This window comes from Rattus norvegicus, chromosome 5 (genome assembly GCF_021556685.1).
Source record: "Rattus norvegicus strain SHRSP/BbbUtx chromosome 5, alternate assembly SHRSP_T2T, whole genome shotgun sequence".
NCBI lineage: Eukaryota > Metazoa > Chordata > Mammalia > Rodentia > Muridae > Rattus > Rattus norvegicus.
Window position 1 is genome coordinate 79,581,448 of NC_141538.1, and position 22,811 is coordinate 79,604,258.

General features: G+C 40.1%; 1 protein-coding gene, 1 non-coding gene and 1 pseudogene across 13 annotated transcripts in view; 1 reads left to right on the top strand and 2 right to left on the bottom strand.

Moving 5' to 3' along the window:
• The window catches only part of Ptbp3 (polypyrimidine tract binding protein 3), an 86,071-nt gene extending 63,539 nt beyond the window's left edge, over nt 1-22,532 (bottom strand). For 6 of the 11 annotated variants that reach the window (XM_087551349.1, XM_087551347.1, XM_087551352.1 and 3 more), the window contains 1 exon segment: nt 22,394-22,532. Coding sequence is in view for 4 of the 11 variants with exons in the window: in XM_087551346.1 (XP_087407472.1) it covers nt 19,393-19,426; nt 22,394-22,401 (42 nt within the window). In the remaining 7 variants the exon portion in view is untranslated. 11 annotated transcript variants of the gene reach the window in all.
• LOC120097581 (small nucleolar RNA SNORA68) lies at nt 2,297-2,425 on the bottom strand. Its single transcript, XR_015621550.1, has one exon. It is a non-coding gene; the product is annotated as a small nucleolar RNA SNORA68 (small nucleolar RNA).
• On the top strand, nt 15,146-16,889 carry Hnrnpa1-ps39 (heterogeneous nuclear ribonucleoprotein A1, pseudogene 39; annotated as a pseudogene). The gene is made up of 2 exons (XR_015620912.1): nt 15,146-15,268; nt 15,533-16,889. The product of XR_015620912.1 is annotated as a heterogeneous nuclear ribonucleoprotein A1, pseudogene 39 (transcript).
• Nucleotides 22,533-22,811: the final 279 nt, after the last annotated feature.

Sequence of the window (22,811 nt, forward strand, 5' to 3'; positions counted from 1 at the left end):
TCCAAGGGACTAGGGTTTCATGGCATAGCCCTGACTGTCCTAGAACTCACTCTGTAGACTAGGCTGGCCTTGAACTCAAGAGATCGGCCAACCTTTGCCTTCTAAGTGCTAGAATCTACTCTTTTATAACTAATAATGTCTGCTTTATATAAAGGAGTAGCTCCAGAATTAAATAAACACCTATTTTTTTTAAAGATTTATTTGCTTATTTTATATATGTGAGTACACTATAGCTGTCTTCACACACATCAGAAGAGGGCATTGGATCCCTTGCAAATGGTTGCGAGGCACTGTGGTTGCTGGGGATTGAACTCAGGACCTCTGGAAAGGCAGTCAGTGCCCCTAATCCCATCTCTCCAGTCCATAAATATATATTTATAACTATAAATTTAGCTTGCTAAACTACCCCTTCATCTTTATAAAGTGACCTGTCTCTTTTCAGTTTTTAATTTAATGTGTAATCTGTTTACTTACTTTTGGTGTCTAATTATGAAGAGTATCTTCTTTGATCCTTTCACTTTCAGTTTTTGTGCCTTCATTAATGAACTGGGTTTCTCATAGACAGTATACAAACTGGTCCCACATGCTCTCTTTTTTTTTCTTTTTTCAGTTTATATCTTTTAACTGAAGAACTGAACCCTTATATTCAAGGATATTAATAATAAAACATGGTTTTCTATTCTGATAAAATACTTTGGTTGGGTTTTTTTTTTTTGGTTTTCTATAAAAGATTGATTTTTTTTTTTTTGAGCTTCATACTTTCTTACATTTTCATGTATTACAGCTAATCTAGTGGTAGCAAATTCCCTTGTGCTTTTCTTGTTTTGGAAAGTATGTCTTCTTCAATTCTAAGGAGTAGCTCTAGTGGGTACAGTAATCTCAATTGCTCCTCAAGACTTTGAATACATCCTATCATCCATTTGATTCTATCCTGTATGGTTTCTCCAGAGATATCTGTTGTAATAGATGTAATAGAACGTCCCATTATGGATTTTTCTGGCTCCCCCTGCCCCTGTGGTACTGATATCAAACTCAGAACTTTATGCAAGCCAGCCAAGTGCTCTACCAGTAAGCTATATGCACAAACTAACTTGACATCTTTCTTCTTGCTAGTTTTAGAATTCCCTTTATATACTTCTTTTGATGGATTCACTATAAGTCCTAGAGAGTATCTTTAAAGAAAGATCAAATCTATAGAATTCTTTGAGCCTATTAGAACTGGATATCCATGACTTTCCTAACATTTGGGAAATCTTTAAGTAATTCATGGAATAGACTTTTCGCGATGAGATCTTGCTGTGGAACTTTCTATACAGGGTGTTAATTCTCAAACTGGTTGTGGTAGTTTGAATATGCTTGGCCCATGAGAAGTGGCAGTAATAGGAGGCGTGGCTTTATTGGAGGAGGTGTGGCCTTGTTAGAGGAAGTGAGTCACAGTGGAGGCAGATCTTTGAGGTCTCATATACATGCTCAAGTCTGGCCAATGTGATACTGTCCACTTCTGCTGCCTTCTAAAAATGATTTAGAACTCCAGCACCAAGTCTGCCTGCATGCTGCCCTGCTTCCCACCATAATGATCATGGACTGAACCTCTGAAACTGTAAGTCATCCCCAACTAAATGTTTCCCTTTATAAGAGTTGTCTTGGGGGCTGGAGAGATGGCTCAGCAGTTAAGACCACTGATTACTCTTCCAGAGGTCCTGAGTTTAATCCCCAGCAACCACATGGTGGCTCACAACCATCTGTAATAGGACCCAATGCTCTCTTCTAGTGTGTCTGAAAACAGCTACAGTGTACTCACACATATAAAATAAACAAATTTTTAAAAAGAGAGAGAAAGAGAGAGTTGCCTTGATCATGGTGTCTCTTTACAGCAATAAAACCTGAAGACATTAGCAATCCTGCCTCTGCCTCAGCCTCTGCCCCTAGAGTTCTGAGATAACAAGTGTGCATGCACTACCACACCTGGCCACCTTTGAACTTGAATAGTGTATCTTTATTGTTTATTTGTCAACTCAGCATTACCTCTTGATTCTCTCTGTGAAAAACAAAACTATTAGAGGTAGTAATCTCCCTGCCTCTTCTACTCATTTACCTCTTTTATTATTATAATTGTCACATTCTACCCTGCAATTGCAGGCTCTGTCCATTCCTGTGGTGACTAAAGGCTGACTCAAAGTTGAAAATCAAGAAACAGCACTTTTTAAATTATGTAATTATTATTATTATTAAGAAATCATTCCTGATACAGTTCATTTTCTATTCTACGGTCCAGTGTTACTTGAAGACAAAAATTGTTCCTAGATTTTTTTTTCTTTTCCCGCAGAACACTGCGCAGCCCCCCAAAGGCGACAAAGCACTTTGCTGTGTGCACCACTGTTTAAACAGCTGCTACAGTAGTGGCAGTTCTTGGGTTGGGTGCCTGTTCCTAGATTTAAGATCAAATCCATTATTACAGTCCTATTTAATTTCATAACACCAAGTCAGTCTAATTTGGTCTGTTAACCATAATTTCCTTACCCTGTTTAGATTTCCATGGCATCTTTAATGACCTTAGTTTTGGTTTTGCTTATACTCTTGTCCTATACCAACTTTTTTTTTTTTTTTTTTTTGGTTCTTTTTTTCGGACCTGGGGACCGAACCCAGGGCCTTGCGCTTCCTAGGTAAGCGTTCTACCACTGAGCTAAATCCCCAGCCCCGTCCTATACCAACTTTTATGTCAAGCTTTCCATGATGTGATTATTCATCCCACCAAGATATCCTTGCTCAAATCTAGAATTAGAGCTTTCTAACCATTCTAGACAACCACCTAGCAAAGTCTTTTCACTGCTTTTCTGGGATGGCTCCATGCTTTTTTAAAACCTTTCCCCCGGGGTTGGGGATTTGGCTCAGTGGTAGAGCGCTTGCCTAGCAAATGAAAGGCCCTGGGTTCGGTCCCCAGCTCCGAAAAAAAAAAAGAAAAAAAAAAAAAAACCTTTCCCCCAAGTTCTTAGTTTACTTTTTCATTTTGCTTAAGTGTATCCCTAAATAACTAAAAAAAAAAAAAAGGTAAGGTTTCTAGGTCCATGCATATGTGAGAATCTACCTATGCAAAAGGTCATCTGACCACAGTGCTGGGTTAAAATTATTTTCTCAAGAAAATTATAGTGTTCCTGTTTTCATTGAGCAGTAGTGGGCCTGCTAAGTTTCCAGTCTAACCTTCAGTCAAATCAAACCTTCATTTACTTAAAACTCACTTCTTTCTCTCCAGAAGCTTTAAAATCATGTCTTCACCTACAGAATTTGGAAGTTTCATGAATAACTTATCTAGGTGACATCTTTCATACTCATGGTACTAGCTAACCAATGGGTCTTTGGTCTACAGCATGAAATTAAGATAAATGGCTTACTTACTCTCATGTCCAAATTTAACTTCTAGATATTTACAAAAGCTAGAGGGATGTATGTGTTCCAGAAATTAAGATACTAAAAGAGAGCAGGCAATGACACATACCTTTAATTCCAACACTCAGGAGGCAGAATCTCTACATTTGAGGCCAGCCTGGTCTACAAAGCAAGTTCCAGGATGGCCAGGGCTGCACACAGAAACCTCTTTGTCTCAAAAAAGAAAAGGGAAACAAAAAGCTACTAAAAGAAAACATTAAGCAGAAGCAGGCGAGCTTGAAGCACTGTATGTGAGGATGACACAGACTGATGGCTACAGACTGAGGTCAAAGAACCAAGAGTCTCAGTGAAAGGAGGTTTGAAGGAAGCCTTTAAAATAAAATATTCTTGCTGAAAAATACCCTCATCTCTACAGAGCCTGTAAGGCCTGTCATACAAGCACACACTGGCTCCTTTAGAAAAGTCACTCAAGTCAAGAGAGAAAAACAGCCAACAGTGATTCAAGAAAGACCAAAGTAGGGACTGGAGACATGGCTTCACTTAACTGCTCTTCCAGAAGACCTGCTTGTGAGCCCCAGAACCCACATGGCAGCTCACAACCCTGAGTAACTCCAGTTCTAGAGGATCTAGCCTCTATAAACACCCAGACCCCTGCAAACAAAACACATAAAATAACGATTTCTTAAGAAAACAAAGAAAAACGAAGCAATGAGGAGATGGTTCAGTTGGTAGAGTGTGTGTGGTGCAGTCCTGAAAACCCTGAGTTTGAATCCCCAACACCAACAGAAAGGGCCTAGTGCAGTTCCTGTAATCCAAGTGTTGAGGAGGTAGACTGAAGGATCCCTGGGGCTTCCTGGCCAGACAGTCACAATAGCACAGTTAGTGATTTCCAGGTTTGGTGATAGAGTCTGCCAAGGTGGGGCTGGAGAGACGGCTCAGCTGGTAAAGGTGCGGGCCTCATAAGCCTGGCAACTTGCATTTTAGCCCCAGAACCCACAGAAAGGTTAAAGTGAGAAACAACTCCAGAAAGTTATCCTCTAACCTCTACATGTGTGAGTGCATGAGTGCCCATGCACAGCATATGCATGCACACAAAATAAATAAAAACTTAAAAATAGGGTTGGGGATTTAGCTCAGAGGTAGAGCGCTTGCCTAGCAAGCGCAAGGCCTTGGGTTCGGTCCCCAGCTCCGAAGGAAAAAAAAAAACTTAAAAATAAGGTAGAAAGCAATTGTGGAAAGAAACCCAACATATATTAACCTCTGACCTCCACACATAAACTCATGAACATGAGAGCACACATACCACATACACACAAGATAGAGAAATTGATGGAGACATAAGCTGTCACACAGAGGCACATCCATGTTCTCTCTCTCTCTCTCTCTCTCTCTCTCTCTCTCTCTCTCACACACACACACACACACACACACACACACACACACACACGAGATCTCTTGGTGAAACACTTAGAATGAAAAAATAAAGTTGCAATCCAAAGAAAACGATACCAATGAAAGAAAAAAATTTATAGTATAATTTAAATTTTTAATAAATCCCTCTTAGGCTTCTGCTCTTTTGCTCTGTCCTCTCACCCCTTCCCCCCTCTCTCCCCATTCCCTCCCCACCTCTCTCTACATGCTCATGGCCTGTCTCTACTCTACTCTCTGCCTTTTTCTGTCTCTACTACACTCTCAACACCCCCCCCCTGCCCTGAATAAACTCTAGTCTATACTGTAAAAAAAAAAAAAAAAAAAATCCCTCTTAGTTTACTAAAACTAAATACATAAAAATATGACAGGAGGAAAGAAGTGATAGACCAGTAAACTGTGCTAACAGAACACTGAATGGAGACCAGACATACAGCTAGGAATAAACATTTACAGAAGCAGGCATTTTGGACTCACAGTTATAACTAAGTGGTAGAACATTTATCTCATGTGTACAAAGAGGGGCAGCATACCACAGATACTGTATCAAGTCGGTAAGCTTATCTGTCAAGAGCTAGACAATAAGATTCTTGAGCCAACTATTTAGTCAGCTACACTGCTGTGAACAAAAAGTAACCATACACAACACAGAAATGAGCCACTCTATTCCAGTAAAACACAGACACTAAGACTTAGAATTCATCTATTTTTCACCTGTCATGAAATACTAACCTTATTTTTTTAAAGAGTCTACCAAAGAAGCCATTTTCTTTTTCTTTTTTATTTATTTTATTTATGAATACACTGCAGCTGTCCTCAGACACACCAGAAGAGGACATCAGATCCCATTACAGATGGTTGTGAACCACCATGTGGTTGCTGGGAACTGAACTCAGGACCTCCGGAAGAGCAGCCAGTCTCTTACTCTCTGAGCCATCTCTCCAGCCCCCTAACCTTATTTTTTTTATTTTTAACATTTGCAAATATAAAAACTTTTAGCTTACAAGATATATAAAAACAGATGACAGTGAGTAGTTAGCCCTTTAGCCCTAGTTTGCTAATTCCTGTATTAGTTCGTCAAAGAAGTCTCAATTTCACCCAAAGGAATCCACTGAGACTATTTTTCTGTCAACAAGTAAGCAATAAGAAGGCCACAATGCTACAAGGCCTGCACTCAGAACAGTGAAACAAAAGGACAATACTCTAGGCTATTGGAGCTAAACAATGGAAAGGAAAAAAGACAAGGCAAGAAGAAAGGAGGGAAAGGAGGAAGAGAAAGAGAAGAAATGAATTAGAAATAGTAACAAAAGAATAGGGTTGGGGATTTAGCTCAGCGGTAGAGCACTTGCCTAGTAAGCCCAAGGCCCTGGGTTCGGTCCCCAGCTCCGAAAAAAAAAAAAAGAAAGAAATAGTAACAAAAGAATAGACTGTATTTAGAAATTAAAATTTTTAAAGTACTAAATAATCCATAGGTTAAAAATAAAACTAGAAAAGGAAACTGTAAGGTATTTTGAAATAACGAAAATATGAATCAAAAATATGAAACTTCAAAGCCACTTTCAGCAACTTATATGGCTTGTCTCAAAATCAAATTTAAGAGGTGGGGAGGAGCAGTGCTCAAACGAGCAGGAGCGCACTCAGGACTTAAGAGTGGTAAGTAGCACTTGGCTTAGCTCCCAGTTGGGAAAGCTGGGCGGCAGAGACTATAAAAATCTCTAAACTACTGATTATAAGAGCAAAGGTAAAGCTTTACAGTTGAAAAGATCAGCAATCACCTTAACAAGCTAAGAGAGAAAGACACAGAACGGGGAATGAGAACAAGTGGGAAATGTTCACTAAAAGGTGCTGGCTCAGCAAGTAAAGGTGAGCGCCACTCAAGGATGCAAGCCTGAGCGCCGCCGTCCTCGGAACCCAAGCAGGGGTGGAGGAAGACAACTGACTCAACAGCGCTGTCCTCTGACCTTCACATACCCACCTTATCGCAGGAATAAACTTTTAAATTAACTAAATGGGTAAAGGATATACACATTATTTGTACTATTCTTATAACAGTCCCTCAAATTTAGGAGGATGTGATAATAACATAAGAAGGCACAAGTAGAGCAGAAATAACCCAACTCACATGTGGTAAATTAATTTCAAACAATGGTGCCCAACAATTCAGCCTAGGAATTTTTTTCAACAAACAAATGAGAAAATCTTCCTTTACATCCCCAGAATACAAGCTTTTGTTTTGTTTTTTGTTTTTAAATTCAGGGTTTCACCATTAGGCTTAGCTGTCCTGAAATTCTCTATGGAGATGAAACTGTCCCTAAACTCTGAGATCCTCCTGCCTCTGCCACCCAAGTGCTAGGATTAAAAAGACATGTCGGGGTTGGGGATTTAGCTCAGTGGTAGAGCGCTTGCCTAGGAAGCGCAAGGCCCTGGGTTCGGTCCCCAGCTCTGAAAAAAAGAACCAAAAAAAAAAAAAAATAAAATAAAAAGACATGTCACGGGGTTGGGGATTTAGCTCAGTGGTAGAGCGCTTCGCAAGGCCCTGGGTTCGGTCCCCAGCTCCGAAAAAAAAAAAAAAAAAAAAAAAACATGTCACCACACCCGGTCCTAGAATATTTATCTAAAAAAAAAAAAAAATCAAGCTGGTAGGCTCTTCTCTGAGGGGTTTTTCTTAAACAGAACCGAAGCTGGAAGACCTACCAACTGGGCCAGAACAGTTTTCTTCTGACTGCTCGCCCTTGCTGATAAATTCATCTATCCTGTTTCTATGCCCAGTATTAAATCCAACATAGAATAAAAGCCAGCAGCTCTAGGAATCTACCCCACCCTACCCCCAATACCAAGCACCAAATTGGGACTGCAGGGACACCTCCTAGCCTTCTGGACTAAACAACTATCTGCCATGTTACGGCCATTGTTGGACTACCTAGTCCATACCTGTAAGCCAACTGAATAAATTCACATATTGCATATATATTCATTCTATCAGTTCTGTTCCTTTAGAGACCGCTGACTAACACATTCCTACACTGATGTGGAAACTACTTTACTCTATCCAAAGAAGGGCATTTCCTCAAACTCTATCCCCTGCTAGCCTTCCTGGCTCACCTATGGGATGTGGGGAACAGGACAAGGATGTATGTCCATTAAAAGCTGAAATCTAAAGATATACAGAATGTATCCCCTTAAAATCTTACCATGTCACAGGGTTCCACTGTAACAGCAATGGATTACAGCAGAAAGAGCTGCAGGGTCAGTCTTTAAATAAAAAACTCAAATAAGAACATTGGGGAGACTAAAGCTTTGGTCACTAAAGCAAATACCAAACCCAACCCAACACCTAGGCATATTAGCAAAGAACTCATCCCACTAAGGACCTTTTGCCTCTAAATTTCTGTTCTGATATATCTGGCTTTCCATTAAGTAAAAGTCACTTTAGGAGGTAAATAAATATAAACATAGACAGGCATTAAACCCCTGAACAGAATCATGCAGGATAAGTCCTTCGGGTTTTTTGTTTCTGAAACAGGGTACCTGCCTTTTGCCTCCCCAGTGCTGGAATTAAAGGCACCACTATGTCCAGCTAGGACAAAAACCTTTAAAACTAGATGTAATGGTGTATATAAACAGATACGAATGTAACAAAAATAAATAAATCTGTGATGGGTTAACTAAAAGACTAGAGATTACTGAAGAAAGAAATCAACTTGAAGGTATGTCAGTAGGGGCTGTAGGTACAAGCTCAGTTCTAGAATACCTGCTCAGACCCAGTATTGCAGAGGCTAAAGAAAAAGATTTCAGTAGAAACTTCCCAAACTGAAATGCTCAGAGAAAATAAACAACAAAACCCCAGAACATCCAATAATGTGTGGCAATTTCAAATAAGTAACAGAGACAAAAGCTAAAATGTTCAAAAGGGGAAAAAACAATGTGTGTGTATATACATGCGAATGTATAATGGGGATGCATGGAAAAGGCTAGAGGGAGGAAACAGTGATGTAATTTAACCTCAAATTTTTTTTAAAATAGTTTTAAAAATGTAACAATGAAAAAAGGTTAGCAATAGGCCTCATTAGTACATTCTATATACCTGGCTACAGGGGAAACTAAAATAGAAGGACCCAAGAGCCATTTTGAGACCATAACATGTAATATAACAAGACGCACACCTACACACAAGGCGGGGGGGGGGGGGGAGGGAGGGAGGGAGGAAGGGAGGGAGACAGAAAGGAACAAAGACTTGCAACTTTCCATAATTAGTGAGTTATATCAAACTACAAATTACAGCTCCAGGAAGCTAAGAGATTACCGATGTACATAAATACCAAAATTAAACTTATACTTCAGTATATTGTTCAAACTATGAAAAACAAGACAAAGAAAACCTTTGAGGAAGGAGAAATAAGAGTGATTGATAAATCTATATGTACAGAGCATTAAGAGTAACAATTACAAGGTTTCATCAGAAGCATAATAAAAAGACTGAAATACGTCAAGTGTTAGAGAAAGGGAGGAAAGAGCCAATGCCAAATTTTTAGTACAGAAAGTACCTTTCACAATAAAGAACTAAATATGCCAGGAGCTGGGAGTATACATAGCCCATCTACAGAATATCCAAGGCCCTCTAAGTTCAATCCCTAACAATGCCTCCACACAACCAAGTAGGATTTGATGTACCAAAACTAAGAGACTCTAATGTTAGTGGGATTTCTGTAAGTTAAAAGAAGCTATATGAGGAAGCAGAAGTTCATTCTGATTATTGGACAGGAAGTTGGATCTACATGAAAGAAATCAATAATAATAAAATAAAATCTTTTAATTTAATTGAGCTATCAGGGTGAAAAGATGGCTCAGTGATTAAGAATGTTTATTTCTCTTGCAGAGGACCTGGGTTCTGTTCCCGGTATACACATGGCAACTCACAACAGCCTGTAATTCCAGTTCCAAGGGGTCCACCACCTTCTTCTGATCTCCACAAACTCCTGCACATATGTGGTACACAAACTTACACTAAGACATGTACACAAAAAATAATTATGGTATATCTACATAATAGCTGCTCTAAAGTATAAGATGATAATGCACATGCTTAAGAAAAATAAAGGGTGGGGTTGGGGATTTGGCTCAGTGGTAGAGCGCTTGCCTAGCAAGCGCAAGGCCCTGGGTTCGGTCCCCAGCTCCGAAAAAAAAAAAAAAGAAAGAAAAAAAGAAAAATGAAGGGTAGTGAGGTTATAAGTGACAGAAAAGAACTGAGACTGCTGGTTTATTCTACCTACAGTACACATGAAGTAATATAGTGATTTTGGATAGTGTACTTATGAGTTATAACTACATATGCTAACTACAAAGCAACTTACAAAGAAAATGTTTACATAATACATAACTAATATGCTAAGTGAAAAAATTTGAATCAAATATATGTTCAACTAACACAGAAGAAGGGACTAGATGTAGTGAGAATTTCTGTAACTCCAGCTACTCCTAAGGCTAATATGGGAACATTTGAAGTTGGAGACCAGCCTGAAACTTAGCAATATTTCATTTCAAAAGCAAAACAAAAATCAGAAGAAACCAAGAACAAGTACAATGAGCAAAAAGTTAGGAAGATGGCAGATGTGAGTTGATGTACACTGTCAATCTGTCCAGATTTGAAAGCACCTAGAATACACATTTTAGTGCACGTAGAAAGGTGTGTCCAGGAGCTTAACTCAGGTGAAGAAATATCCTAATTATGATTGGAATCATCTCAGGTGCTGGGATCTCAGACTGAAGAAAAGAGAAAAACAAGAAAGCCAGCTGAGCACCAACATGTACCTTTCTGCTTCCTGACTATGTGACCTGACCTCAAGCTCCTGCCTCCATGCCCTTCCTACAGTGAAGGTCTGTACTCTCAAACATGCGCCAGTGTAAACCTTTCTCTCTTCCTCAAGGTCCCGGCAACAAGAAAGTAACTAATATATTCGTTCAAGTACGCTAATGTGATCGGTCAATCTACTTACTTCAAATAAAAGATCATCAGAATCTGTGGAGTGTGAAGGTGCTTATCATAACTCCAACACTTGAGAGGCAGAAGGAAGCAGACCTGAATTTGAGGCCAGTCTGGTCTACACAGAGTTCCAGAATGCCAGGACTTCACAAAGATATTGTGAGACCTGTCTCAAAAGATAAATTTAAAAAGATAATGAGAACACACTTTAAGAAAACAAATGAGTTCCAGGACAGCCAAGGTTACATAAAGACCTTGACTCAAAGCAACAACAAAAGCAAACAAAATAGCTGTATTTTGGGGACTGATGAAACTTCTCAATGGGAAAGGTTCTGGTCACTAAGCTTAACAACCTGGAGTTTGGTCCTCTGAACTCACAAGAGAGGAAGGTGAGACCAACTCCACCAAGATGCTTTCTGACCTCCACTCATATGCTGTGGTTTATGCACACACAATTACGTAAGCAAGCATATAAAAAATGTCATTTGTTTAAGTTAGTGTCTTTAAGAAACACTGAAGAGGTGGGTGGTTGTGGTGCATACATTTAATCACAACACTAAGGAGGCAGAGGCAGGCAGAGACCAGCCTGGTCTGGAAATAAAGAAGGGCGGAGAAGGGGACAGGAAGGAAAAGAAAAAAGTAAAGACTTAACCAACAGATGGCCTGGAAAGATTCAGGGATTGAGCAGTTGTTACTCTGAGGTTCAACTCTCAGTATCCATATGGTGCCTCACAACTCTAGGACAGTCGTTCTCAATATGTTGTCAAAACTCCTTTGGAGGTCAAACTACCCTTTCACAGGAGCTGCCTAAGACTATCAGAAAACACCAATATTTACTTTATAATTCATAACAAAGGCAAAATTATAGTTATAAAGTAGCAATGAAAAAAAATGTTATGGTTGGGGTCACTACAACACGAGAACTATATTAAAGGGTTGCACACAGCCTTATGAAGGTTGAGTGAGCGTCACTAGATATATTTGTTACGAGAGAAGATACTACACTAGAATAAAGAATAGTGTTAAAAAGCCAGACAGTGATGGCATATGCCTATAATTTCAGCACTTGGGAGGCAGAAGCAGGTAGGTCTCTGAGCCTGAGGCCAGCCTGGCTTACTGAGTAAGTTCTAGGACAGCCAGGGCTACTAAGAGAAACCCTGTCTCAAAACAACAACAACAACAACAACAAAAAACAACAACAAAGGGCTTCACAGAATCCCCCCTCCAAAAGTGAACGGCTAGACAGTACATAGGATATTGATAAATATCAGTACCACGGGCTGGAGAGATGGCTCAGCGGTTAAGAGCACCCGACTGCTTTCCCAGAGGTCCCGAGTTTAATTCCCAGCAACCATATGGTGGCTCACAACCATCTGTAAAGAGATCCGATGCCCTCTTCTGGTGTATCTGAAGACAGCTACAGTGTATTTGTATATAATAGATGAATAACTCTTTAAAAAAAAATATCAGTACCAGTCATCGAATCAATAAAATATTACTGATACTAGCCATTCAGCTACACCCTTTAGATACCTAAAAGTAAAAAACAGCACCAAGGGTTGCAAAGGGTGAAAAAGCACCTGAGTTCTAATTCAGATGAGACTGGAAGACCAGGCATATTCAAGGTCATATGACCACAGATGTGGGCTTGAAGCAGACTGTGTAAAGTGCATACACTTTAGAAAATGGTTCAACAGTTCAGAGTAGGCTCTCCCATCATTATACTGAAATACTTGAGACGACTAACTTATAAGAGAAGAGTCTGTTCAGCTCCTAGTTCTGGGGATGCCAGTCTAAGATCAAGCAGATATGCTGCTGTAAGAAGGCCAGGTAGACAAGGCACTGTGAATGATAGACAAACAATTCACCTGAAGTTCAGAAAGCAAAGGGAAAGAGGGAAGTGCCAATATCCCACAATCGCATGGAAACCTAAAACCTTCCCAGGAAACTAAACCTACTAAAAGGTTCTATGAATTCCCCAAAATGCTACCCTACAGACTGAGCCTTTAACATACAGATCTTTGAGGAACATTCAAGATCCGAACAATATTGAACAGTTTCTGATAAATCTGCATGTCCTATCATCCTGCACTTCCACTCCTGGGCTTAGAAGATAGGTATACAACAGTAGACTAAACAGGGACAGAGAAGTGGCTCACTAGTTAAGTGGACTGGCTGTTCTTCCAGAGGTTCTGAGTTCAATTCCCAGCAACCACATGATGCCTCATAACCGTCTGTAATGGGATTTATTGCTCTCTTCTGCCATGCAGGCATAAATGCAGACAGAGAGAGCATGCATCTATAAATAAAATTTAAAAATAAAAGACACACACACACACACACACACACACACACACACACACACACACACGTTCACAGAAACTTTATTTGTAATATTCCCAAGCTGGAAAGAACTCAAGTGCCCATCAACATGAGAACAGAATTTAAGACACAATATGAAACAGAAATAAAAGGATGAACTACTACTACACATAGTACAACACAGTAGGTCTAAAATTCATTTTGCTAAATAAAACTGCCACACAAGAGAGCCTTTATTAATTGGTTCTGTTCATATGAAACAGGTAAAACTAATCTATGTTAATGAAAATCAGAACAGTTGCCTAGACTGTCAGGAAAGAGATAAACAGGGATCTTTCTCAAGCTACATTCTATTGTTTTGATTAAAGTGTTAAAATTTGTCCAACTTTATTGAATTGCATTCTATAAAAACAACACTTCATTTAAAAAAGATGTAGCCAAGGTCTTCCATATTTCCAATAGTGAAGCATAACAGTAAGCAAACTTTTTCTGTAAAGGGCCAGGAGGTGAATACATTATCCTTTGCAGACTATGACCACTATTCAGCTCTGTTAATATAATGTGAAAGCAATCATAGACAATATAGACATAAATAAGCATGGCTATGTCCCAATAAAACTACTTAGAGAAACAGGTGGCAAGCCAGATGTGCCCATAGGCTGCTGCTTGTTAACAACCCCCAATGTCTTGCATGAAGGAAACTGGCCTTCAAAATTAATTTCGATATGGTGTGGTTCTATTCTACATAGCAGACATGACAATTATTGGAAGCCAATTATAGTCCTTTCTAAACATGTTTTCCTATTCTCAACTACCCACTAAAAATAGAAAAGACTATGATAGTTATGGAAGACCAAAATAAACAGGAATATAGATAAACAGGAATATAGGAAATGTGGCTTTGAGATTTTGAGTAGTAGCCAGCTAATACTACTGAATGCATAAGCTTGAAGTTTAAAATGCACTTTGGCACACAAAAAAGGCCATTACCCAGAATGCTATCACTGATTTATGAGGTACAGTAAATCTCTAAAATGAATGCCATAGCACTCTATCACCAGACTGTCTTCATTTAAAAGAACTCACTGCTCATTGTTTCTCAATGAGTCAATGATGAGTGGTGTGTGTGTGTGTGTCTTACACACACATAGACATGTAATACACACACACACACACACACACACACACACACACAGATAGCTAGTCATGGTAGTGCATACCTGTGACCCTAGACATTCGGAGACTGAAGCAGGTTTAAGTCCAGCTTGGTTAACCTAACAAGACCATCTCAACAACTCAAAAATGAAAAAATATTTCACAATGAGTTCCCAAAGCTAATTTTTTAATTTGGGCAATGTTAAAAGAGTAATACCCCGGGCTGGAGAGATGGTTCAGTGGTTAAGAGCATTGGCTACTCTTCCAGAGGTCCTGAGTTCAATTTCCAGCAACCACATTACCATCTGTAATGAGATCTGATGCCCTCTTCTGGCCTGCAGATATACATGCAGACAGAACACTCATATACATTACACACACACACACACACACACACACACACACACATTTTTTAAATTAATACTCCAAGCCAGGCAATGGTGGTGCATGACTTTAATCCCAGCACTTGGGACACAGAGGCAGGCAGATGCTCAAATTCAAGGCCAGACTGGTCTACAGAGTAAGTTCCACGACAGCCAAGGTTTCTTAGAGAAACCCTGTCTCAAAGCCCCTCAAAAGAAGTTATAATAACCCACAAAGAAGACTCAAGGTGCATATCATGATATGAATCCTAAAACAGCTGAAAATGTATACATGTCTTCAATACAATTTCAATCTAAAAAAGGAATTCTTTTTCACTAAGTGTATACCAGCAGTATCAAAAAGCTTGGTTTCCAGAATGTTTGCCACATCATTGTTACGATTTGGCATTCATTCATTCATTCATTTAGCAAACTTTTTTGAGTTTATAACAATCAGACACTGGAAACAACAGTAAAGAGAGCCTCAAAAATGTCTTTTGCGGATATTGAACTCGAGTTGGAAGAGGCGAGTCCGGTCTCAAAATGGAGGGCCACGATCCAAAGGAACCAGAGCAGCTGAGGAAGCTGTTTATTGGTGGTCTGAGCTTTGAAACCACAGATGATAGCTTAAGAGAACATTTTGAGGGCTGGAGAGATGGCTCAGAGGTTAAGAGCACCGACTGCTCTTCCCGAGGTCCTGAGTTCAAATCCCAGCAACCACATGGTGGCTCACAACCATCTGTAACGAGATCTGATGCCCTCTTCTGGTGTCTGAAGACAGCTACAGTGTACATATATAAATAAAATAAATACTCAGCTCCAAAATAAATAAATAAATAAATAAATAAATAAATAAATAAATAAATAAATAAATAAAATATTTTTAAAAAAAAGAGAGAACATTTTGAGAAATGGGGCACACTTACAGACTGTGTGGTAATGAGAGATCCTCAAACAAAACGTTCCAGAGGCTTTGGTTTTGTGACCTACTCGTGTCGAAGAGGTGGATGCTGCAATGTGTGCTCGGCCACACAAGGTTGATGGACGTGTGGTGGAACCAAAGAGAGCTGTTTCTAGAGAGGATTCTGTAAAGCCTGGTGCCCATTTAACGGTGAAGAAGATTTTTGTTGGTGGTATTAAAGAGGATACAGGAGAATATAATCTGAGAGACTACTTTGAAAAGTATGGCAAGATTGAAACCATAGAAGTTATGGAAGATAGGCAGAGTGGGAAAAAGAGAGGATTTGCTTTTGTAACTTTTGATGATCATGACACAGTTGATAAAATTGTTGTTCAGAAATACCACACTATTAATGGGCATAATTGTGAAGTGAAAAAGGCCCTTTCTAAACAAGAGATGCAGTCTGCTGGATCACAGAGAGGTTGTGGAGGTGGATCTGGCAACTTTATGGGACATGGAGGAAACTTTGGTGGTGGCGGAGGAAACTTTGGGCGTGGAGGAAACTTTGGTGGAAGAGGAGGCTATGGTGGTGGAGGTGGTGGCAGCAGAGGCAGTTATGGAGGTGGTGATGGTGGATATAATGGATTTGGAGGTGATGGTGGCAACTATGGTGGTGGTCCTGGTTACAGTAGTAGAGGAGGTTATGGAGGTGGTGGACCAGGATATGGAAACCAAGGTGGTGGATATGGTGGTGGAGCAGGAGGATATGATGGTTACAATGAAGGAGGAAATTTTGGTGGAGGTAACTATGGTGGTGGTGGGAACTATAATGACTTTGGAAATTATAGTGGACAGCAACAATCTAATTATGGACCCATGAAGGGGGGCAGTTTTGGTGGAAGAAGCTCAGGCAGTCCCTATGGTGGTGGCTATGGATCTGGAAGTGGAAGTGGTGGATATGGTAGCAGAAGGTTTTAAAATAAAACAAACAAACGGCTACAGTTCTTAGCAGGAGAGAGAGCGAGGAGTTGTCAGGAAAGCTGCAGGTTACTTTGAGACAGTCGTCCTAAATGCATTAGAGGAACTGTAAAAATCTGCCACAGAAGGAACGATGATCCATAGTCAGAAAAGTCACTGCAGCTTAAACAGGAAGCCCTTCTTGTTCAGGACTGTCATAGCCACAGTTTGCAAAAGTGCAGCTATCGATTAATGCAATGTAGTGTCAATTAGATGTACATTCCTGAGGTCTTTTATCTGTTGTAGCTTTGTCTTTTTCTTTTTCTTTTCATTACATCAGGTATATTGCCCTGTAAATTGTGGTAGTGGTACCAGGAATAAAAAATTAAGGAATTTTTAACTTTTCAAAAAAAAAAAAAAAAGTCTTTTGCGACACATCATAAATCACATTAAAAGCAACTCAGTTTCCCTTTGTTAAAATAATTACTTTCAAATTTAAAGTATTTTATGTTATCTTTTACAAAATCTTAATAACATTTTGGAGCTGGAGAGAGCACTTCCTGCTCTTGTAGATATCCCAGGTTCAGATCCCAGCTCCCAAACAGTAGCTTACAACCATCCTTAACTACAGTTCCAGATGGCCCTCCATAAACACCAGACACACATATAACATATATGCAGGAAAAACACTCATACACATAAAATAAGTTTTAACTAATTTTAAATAAATATCCTTTTAATCCAGGAAAGTAAAATTAGAGAACACAGCCTAAATTCCATTATCGCTACTAATTAAAGCCATTAATTATATTGTTGTATTCAGACAGCAAACAAAGAAAACAAATATTGACTTATTTTTTATATATTCTGGATGAAATGCAAGTTTTACTGATTCATTATTTGGTAATAACTAAACTTCCTTGGTGAGATCAAAGAAAGAACAATCTTGCCAGAAGTACATAATGAATATTTTTATACCATGATTCTAGTATTTCAATATATAGATGCTGAATATATATAATATACATATTTTATAACATAAATAAATATATTAATATAGGCTGCCTACTGAATCAGCTAGTCAACATGTCATCTCTTCAGAGGTGTTGTTTTCAAAGTGTTTACTTCAAAAGATACAAACAGAAAACCAAACCTTGTATTCACATCTGGTTCCTAAACATAACATTTAAATTTTCTTCCATTTATAATGGATGAGTTTCACCATAATAAAATAAGCCTAACTCTTTAACCTTAACATGGTAACTTTTTTTTTCTTTCTTTTTTTTTTTTTTCGGGAGCTGGGGACCAAACCCAGGGCCTTGTGCTTGCTAGGTAAGCGCTCTACCACTGAGCTAAATCCCCAACCCCAAGTGGTAACTTTTTAAAGTGTCTGTTGTTATTTACATCTCAGAGAAAAAGCTAGAAACACAAAACACATCTTCTTTAAAGATCAAAACAATTCATTTAAATATCCCTTCTACCAAGCACCTTCAGACACACAGTTGAAGCCTTAATATCTAATCTCTGCATATTATTCTTAAGAAGCTGACAACATATGGAAGGAGGCAGTTCCAGAAAAGGCTGCCTGCATTAATTTCCTACTCATAAACATACTTAGAGCTTGCCAAAGCAGGTCAACTCTACCTAACCTCCAAAGACAGTGCAATAGTTCTCAATTATGCTAGTCTTAGACATCCCATTCTTTTAACTTCCTGTTACACTTATTTCTTGAGAAATCACAGAATACAAGCATTACCATCAGATCCTGTAAGTGTAAAGAAACAAAAACAGAATTAACTAACAAAACATAGTCAGGGTACAGTGGTGGAATGTGTGCTAACTCTGACAGACTAGACTGTGATCATCCTATATAAATAAACCTAGTTTACTTAAAACAGAGCCAAGGATAAAGGAATCTGCACTGTGTGGCCTATTGAACTGCATTCCCAACTCAGTATCAAATATCAAACTTCATGACAGTTATCTTTTATGATTTTATTGTCTTTAAATTTCATGTATATGTACATGCCTGAGTATGTATGTGAACTGAGAGGTCAGAAAAACGCATCTGACGCCCTTGCAACTGAAGGTACAGGTAGTTGTGAGCCACCATATACCCTGGGAACAGAACCCAGGTCATCTGAAGAGCAGTAAGTACTGCTGGCCGCCTCTCCAGCCCCAAGACAAATTATATTTTTAAACCCTCACTTTGAGGAGCATTGTTTTCTTGATTTGTATTTTTTTATCCAATAATGAGAAGACTCTGATGTAACTATAGACTTGTAACTTGGAAAAACCATTACTACACATGAGACATATTAAGTTCTCCAGATATTCACGTTTAAGATAGACCTCATTGCTAGCAACAAGGTGTAGCAACAACAAAAGGGTAAGGTTTTGAAAACAGAACAGGAAGACAAGTACTTTAACACCTTGGACAAACTTTCTCAACCTGCTTTTTCATCTCTGAAATAAGAATAGTAATTACCCATCCTGAAGGAATGCTATAATGATTGGTGTGCATACATGTAAAACACATGGCATATCATTGGCAGTAAAAAAAAAATCAGCTATTGTTACTTTATTGCAGCCATAAAGGAAGATTTTTTTTTAAAATCAGTCTGTGATTATTATAACTACAAAAACAAAACTCTCCCACCCAAAAAAAAAAAATTTGTTAATTTATACTTTGGGTGGTTTTAATTTTCCATACATAATACTATAGTTCCTCCTGAAAGGTGCATAAAATCCACAGGCCTACTTATGGTGGGGGTGAAAGTAAAAGGCTATTATCACACAGAACAAAAGACAATTTTATGAACAGGTGAAATCATTTCACCTCTAAGGGAGAAATGTCAAAATTAAAACATAAAAACTATGAAAGGATAGTAAAAGATTCCTACCTTTAAACCGACTGCTATAAGATCTGTAACAACACTGTATGGAAAAAGTAAAAAGAGAAAATGGAAAACAAAGTTAGAGAACAAGTTTTAAAAGACAGATAAGATTAAAGAAAAAGAAAAGGCATTATAATAACAAATAATGAAAAATGAACTGGGAAATGTTAATAAAGAAAAATCAATGGACAGTGTAGCAACAGCAGAGTTCAAAGGCAAAGCTTCAACATCAATGCAAGACATAAAGTATTCTCTCGTGTGTGTGTGTGTGTGTGTGTGTGTGTGTGTGTGTGTAGAACAGTTCTGCTTTGATACAATAAGCATGAGTTTATCTCACTTTGACAAATCCAACCAAAACTAAAATCACCAAAGCTCATCCTCGTAAGTCACTGATAGAAGTGATCACACCCTACAGCCTCAATAAAACAAACCTGGGCTTGGATTTTACAGGCACCAAACGTATCTTGTAAATCTGCATCTTATCGCCCCCCCAAAACTCACAAAAAAAAAATCTTCCAGAGCTAGAATAAATATAAAAGTCAATTTCTACATGCCGAATTTTAAATTTGCTATTTAAAAAATGTTATCCATCAATATTGTTTTGAGTACAAAAGTACTCCTCCTCCTAGGTAGAAATGAACATGAACAAACATATACAGACAGACAGACACACACACACACACAGTGGGGGGAGGAGGCAGGCAGAGAGCTGGAATTCGAGGAGGAACTAAAAATATGTTGGCTAGTGGGTTTTTTTTTTTTAACTACTCAGAATAAAGGAAATGGGCTTTTTGCAAGCTGTGGGAAAATGAAATTTAATAAGCTTGCCTAGGGCATAGTTCACTATATTAAAAGCCACACTCCATAAGATTATGTGTAAAAACCCCTATACAGTCAATCTATACAAAAGCTGATCTCTCCTACATCTTCAGTTAGCAGTTTATCTCCATAGTTCCTTTATAATACAAATTCTGTATTAGGTTACTAATCAATAGTCATAATTTCCTAAAGGTATGCAAACCTGTTTTTGCATCAAGTGGTACAAACTTCATTGTTTTAAATAATAACCATTCCTTTTTTCCCTAGTAGAGTTTTGAAAACTGCATTCATTTTTCTGAAATGTAAACCTGATAAAAACTGATAAGTTATACTTTAAAAAGTGTGTAATCTTATCTTTATCGGTCCTGGTGGACAAAACAAGCATTTCCTCATTTGAATGCTCTATCTGCATCACTGTCTTCTTAGCTTTAACACCACAAGCAAGGCAAAGTGCTTACAAACTATTAACAAAAGTAAGTTTGGGAAGGCGAGAGCAGAAGAGTAAATATGAACAAAATGAGATGGTATGTGTGTTGTGCGTGAACTATAATAAAACATATTACTTTGATAGCCAACTAAAAAGGTACTTTTTAACAAGGTGTATGTAGTAAGTAGCAAATGATGACTAAAACCTATGCAACTAATGTTTTGGATCAGATAAACACATAGATGCTGAATTAAGGTTGAACATTCCTACTCACCCTTTTCCCCACCCTCAACCAGTGCACTGTGGGGGAGGAGCTTGCACTTCACAGTGAAGAAGCAAAAGTCAAGCAAGCCCTTTAACTAAATCTCATGACACAAAAAGCTAACTTGTTTCCCCAAACCCGAAGTTGAACCTTCTGAAGACGAACACTTCACCGTCCTTCCTGAACTGATATAATGGCATTTATGGCATAAATCACTGAAAATGATTTCACACGTAAAATGAATCAGTCAGGTAAGGAGGAGCCAATTCTCAAGGAGAAGCGTTCGCAAAGAAGCTCCCACTAAATAAAAATACTTTAAAGAGCATCACAACCATAAATCAAATCTAAAATCGAACTTTGATATCCACAGCAGTGTGCAATCTGCATTCAGATGAGATAATCCATATATCACAAAATTGTGAAATTAAGAAAAACGAAACCTAACGAGGTTAAAAATTGTTTTATTCTAGTGTCCTCACGTAAACACGTAGCATGCTATGATCAACTACGCGGCAACCTGCTAAATGGATTTTACTTTTCAAACAAGTTATATGCTCCACCATTCCGCAGTTTATAGAAGTCCTGTCAACAAAAGTCGGCGGGGGAGAAGGGTTAAGGAACAACTCAAACGACAAAGATGTAAATAAATAAAAGGTAGGTTCTCTAATTGACTTGGAGGGTTTTTTTAATCTTGATTATATGACCCTCAATTTATTAAAATCCCTCAATTCACGCTTTTATTAAAATACATCAGGTCCCGTCCCATGTTCCCAGAGAAATTACCAGCTCGGAAAAGGTGATTGTAAATCTTTTTTTTTTTTTCTTTTAGTCATAGACCCCATTTAAACCGAGCAGTTGAAAGCGCCCGGAAATCTGCACTTACACAATATCTAACATCGCCCGAGGCGAATTCACGAAGTTTCTTAGGGGTGGGGAACGAAGAGGAAGCGTCCCCGGTAATAAAGTGCAGACGCTAGGTATTTAGAAGTGGTTAACGTATCTCAAAGCCCAAGTCAGGAGACCCCGCCGGTCCCGAGACCCGCGGGGGACCGCAGTTCGAGACCCGGTCGCCGCCCAGACGGCTGTCGCCGCTCGCCCCGGCCCGCCGCCGGGGAAAGCTCCGCCGCGCGCCCCACCCCACCGGTAAACAGCAACTCCCCGAGCGCCGCGTCCGCCTCAGCCTCCGCCCCCGCCAGCGCCGCGCACCATTTTCTGAGAGGAAGTGTGGGGAGTCCGGTTAGGCACCCCGGCCCTGGCTCGACTCCGCTTCCCGAACGCGCCCCGAGGCTGCGAGGGGCGGACGTGACGGGGGGGGCCGCGCGCAGGAAGCAGAGACCGCGGCGGACGGACCCCCGCGCTTCCCAGGTCCCTGCCGTCGGGCTTAGCCCCGGGCCGCTCCTCCGCTAACCGGCGTCGCGCCCTGCTCCCGGCCTCGGTGGGACGCGTCGCCGAGAGGAAACGAGGCCAGCACAGCCCCCGAGCGGCCACCCGGCACTTACCCATCCATGGCCCAGATGGAGGAGCGCGTTGTGCGGGGATTGACGGGCTCACCGCGGGCGGAGGAAGCGGGCGGCGGCTCCCGGGACCTGCGAGCGGAGCCGCTCCGCAGCCCGGCCGGTCAGAGGTGGAAGGAAGAGTGGGAAACAGGGGCGGGGACCGGGCACGCTCTCGCCAGCGCCGCGCCCCCGCCCTCCCAGCCCGCGAGCGCGTTCCCGCCTCGCCTGGCCCCGCCCCCTCGGCGTCGACGCCCTCCCGGGACTCGGCAGGACTCCAGGGCGCCCTCTTCCCGCCTTCGCCTCTTCGCCCCGCCCCCCGCCCGTGCCTCGGCGCGCGTGCGCGCCCCCCGCCCCCAGCGTCGCGCCTACGTTCGCGGGAACGCGCGCCTTGTGCTTCCCGCTTCGAGACTCGCCCTCCTGC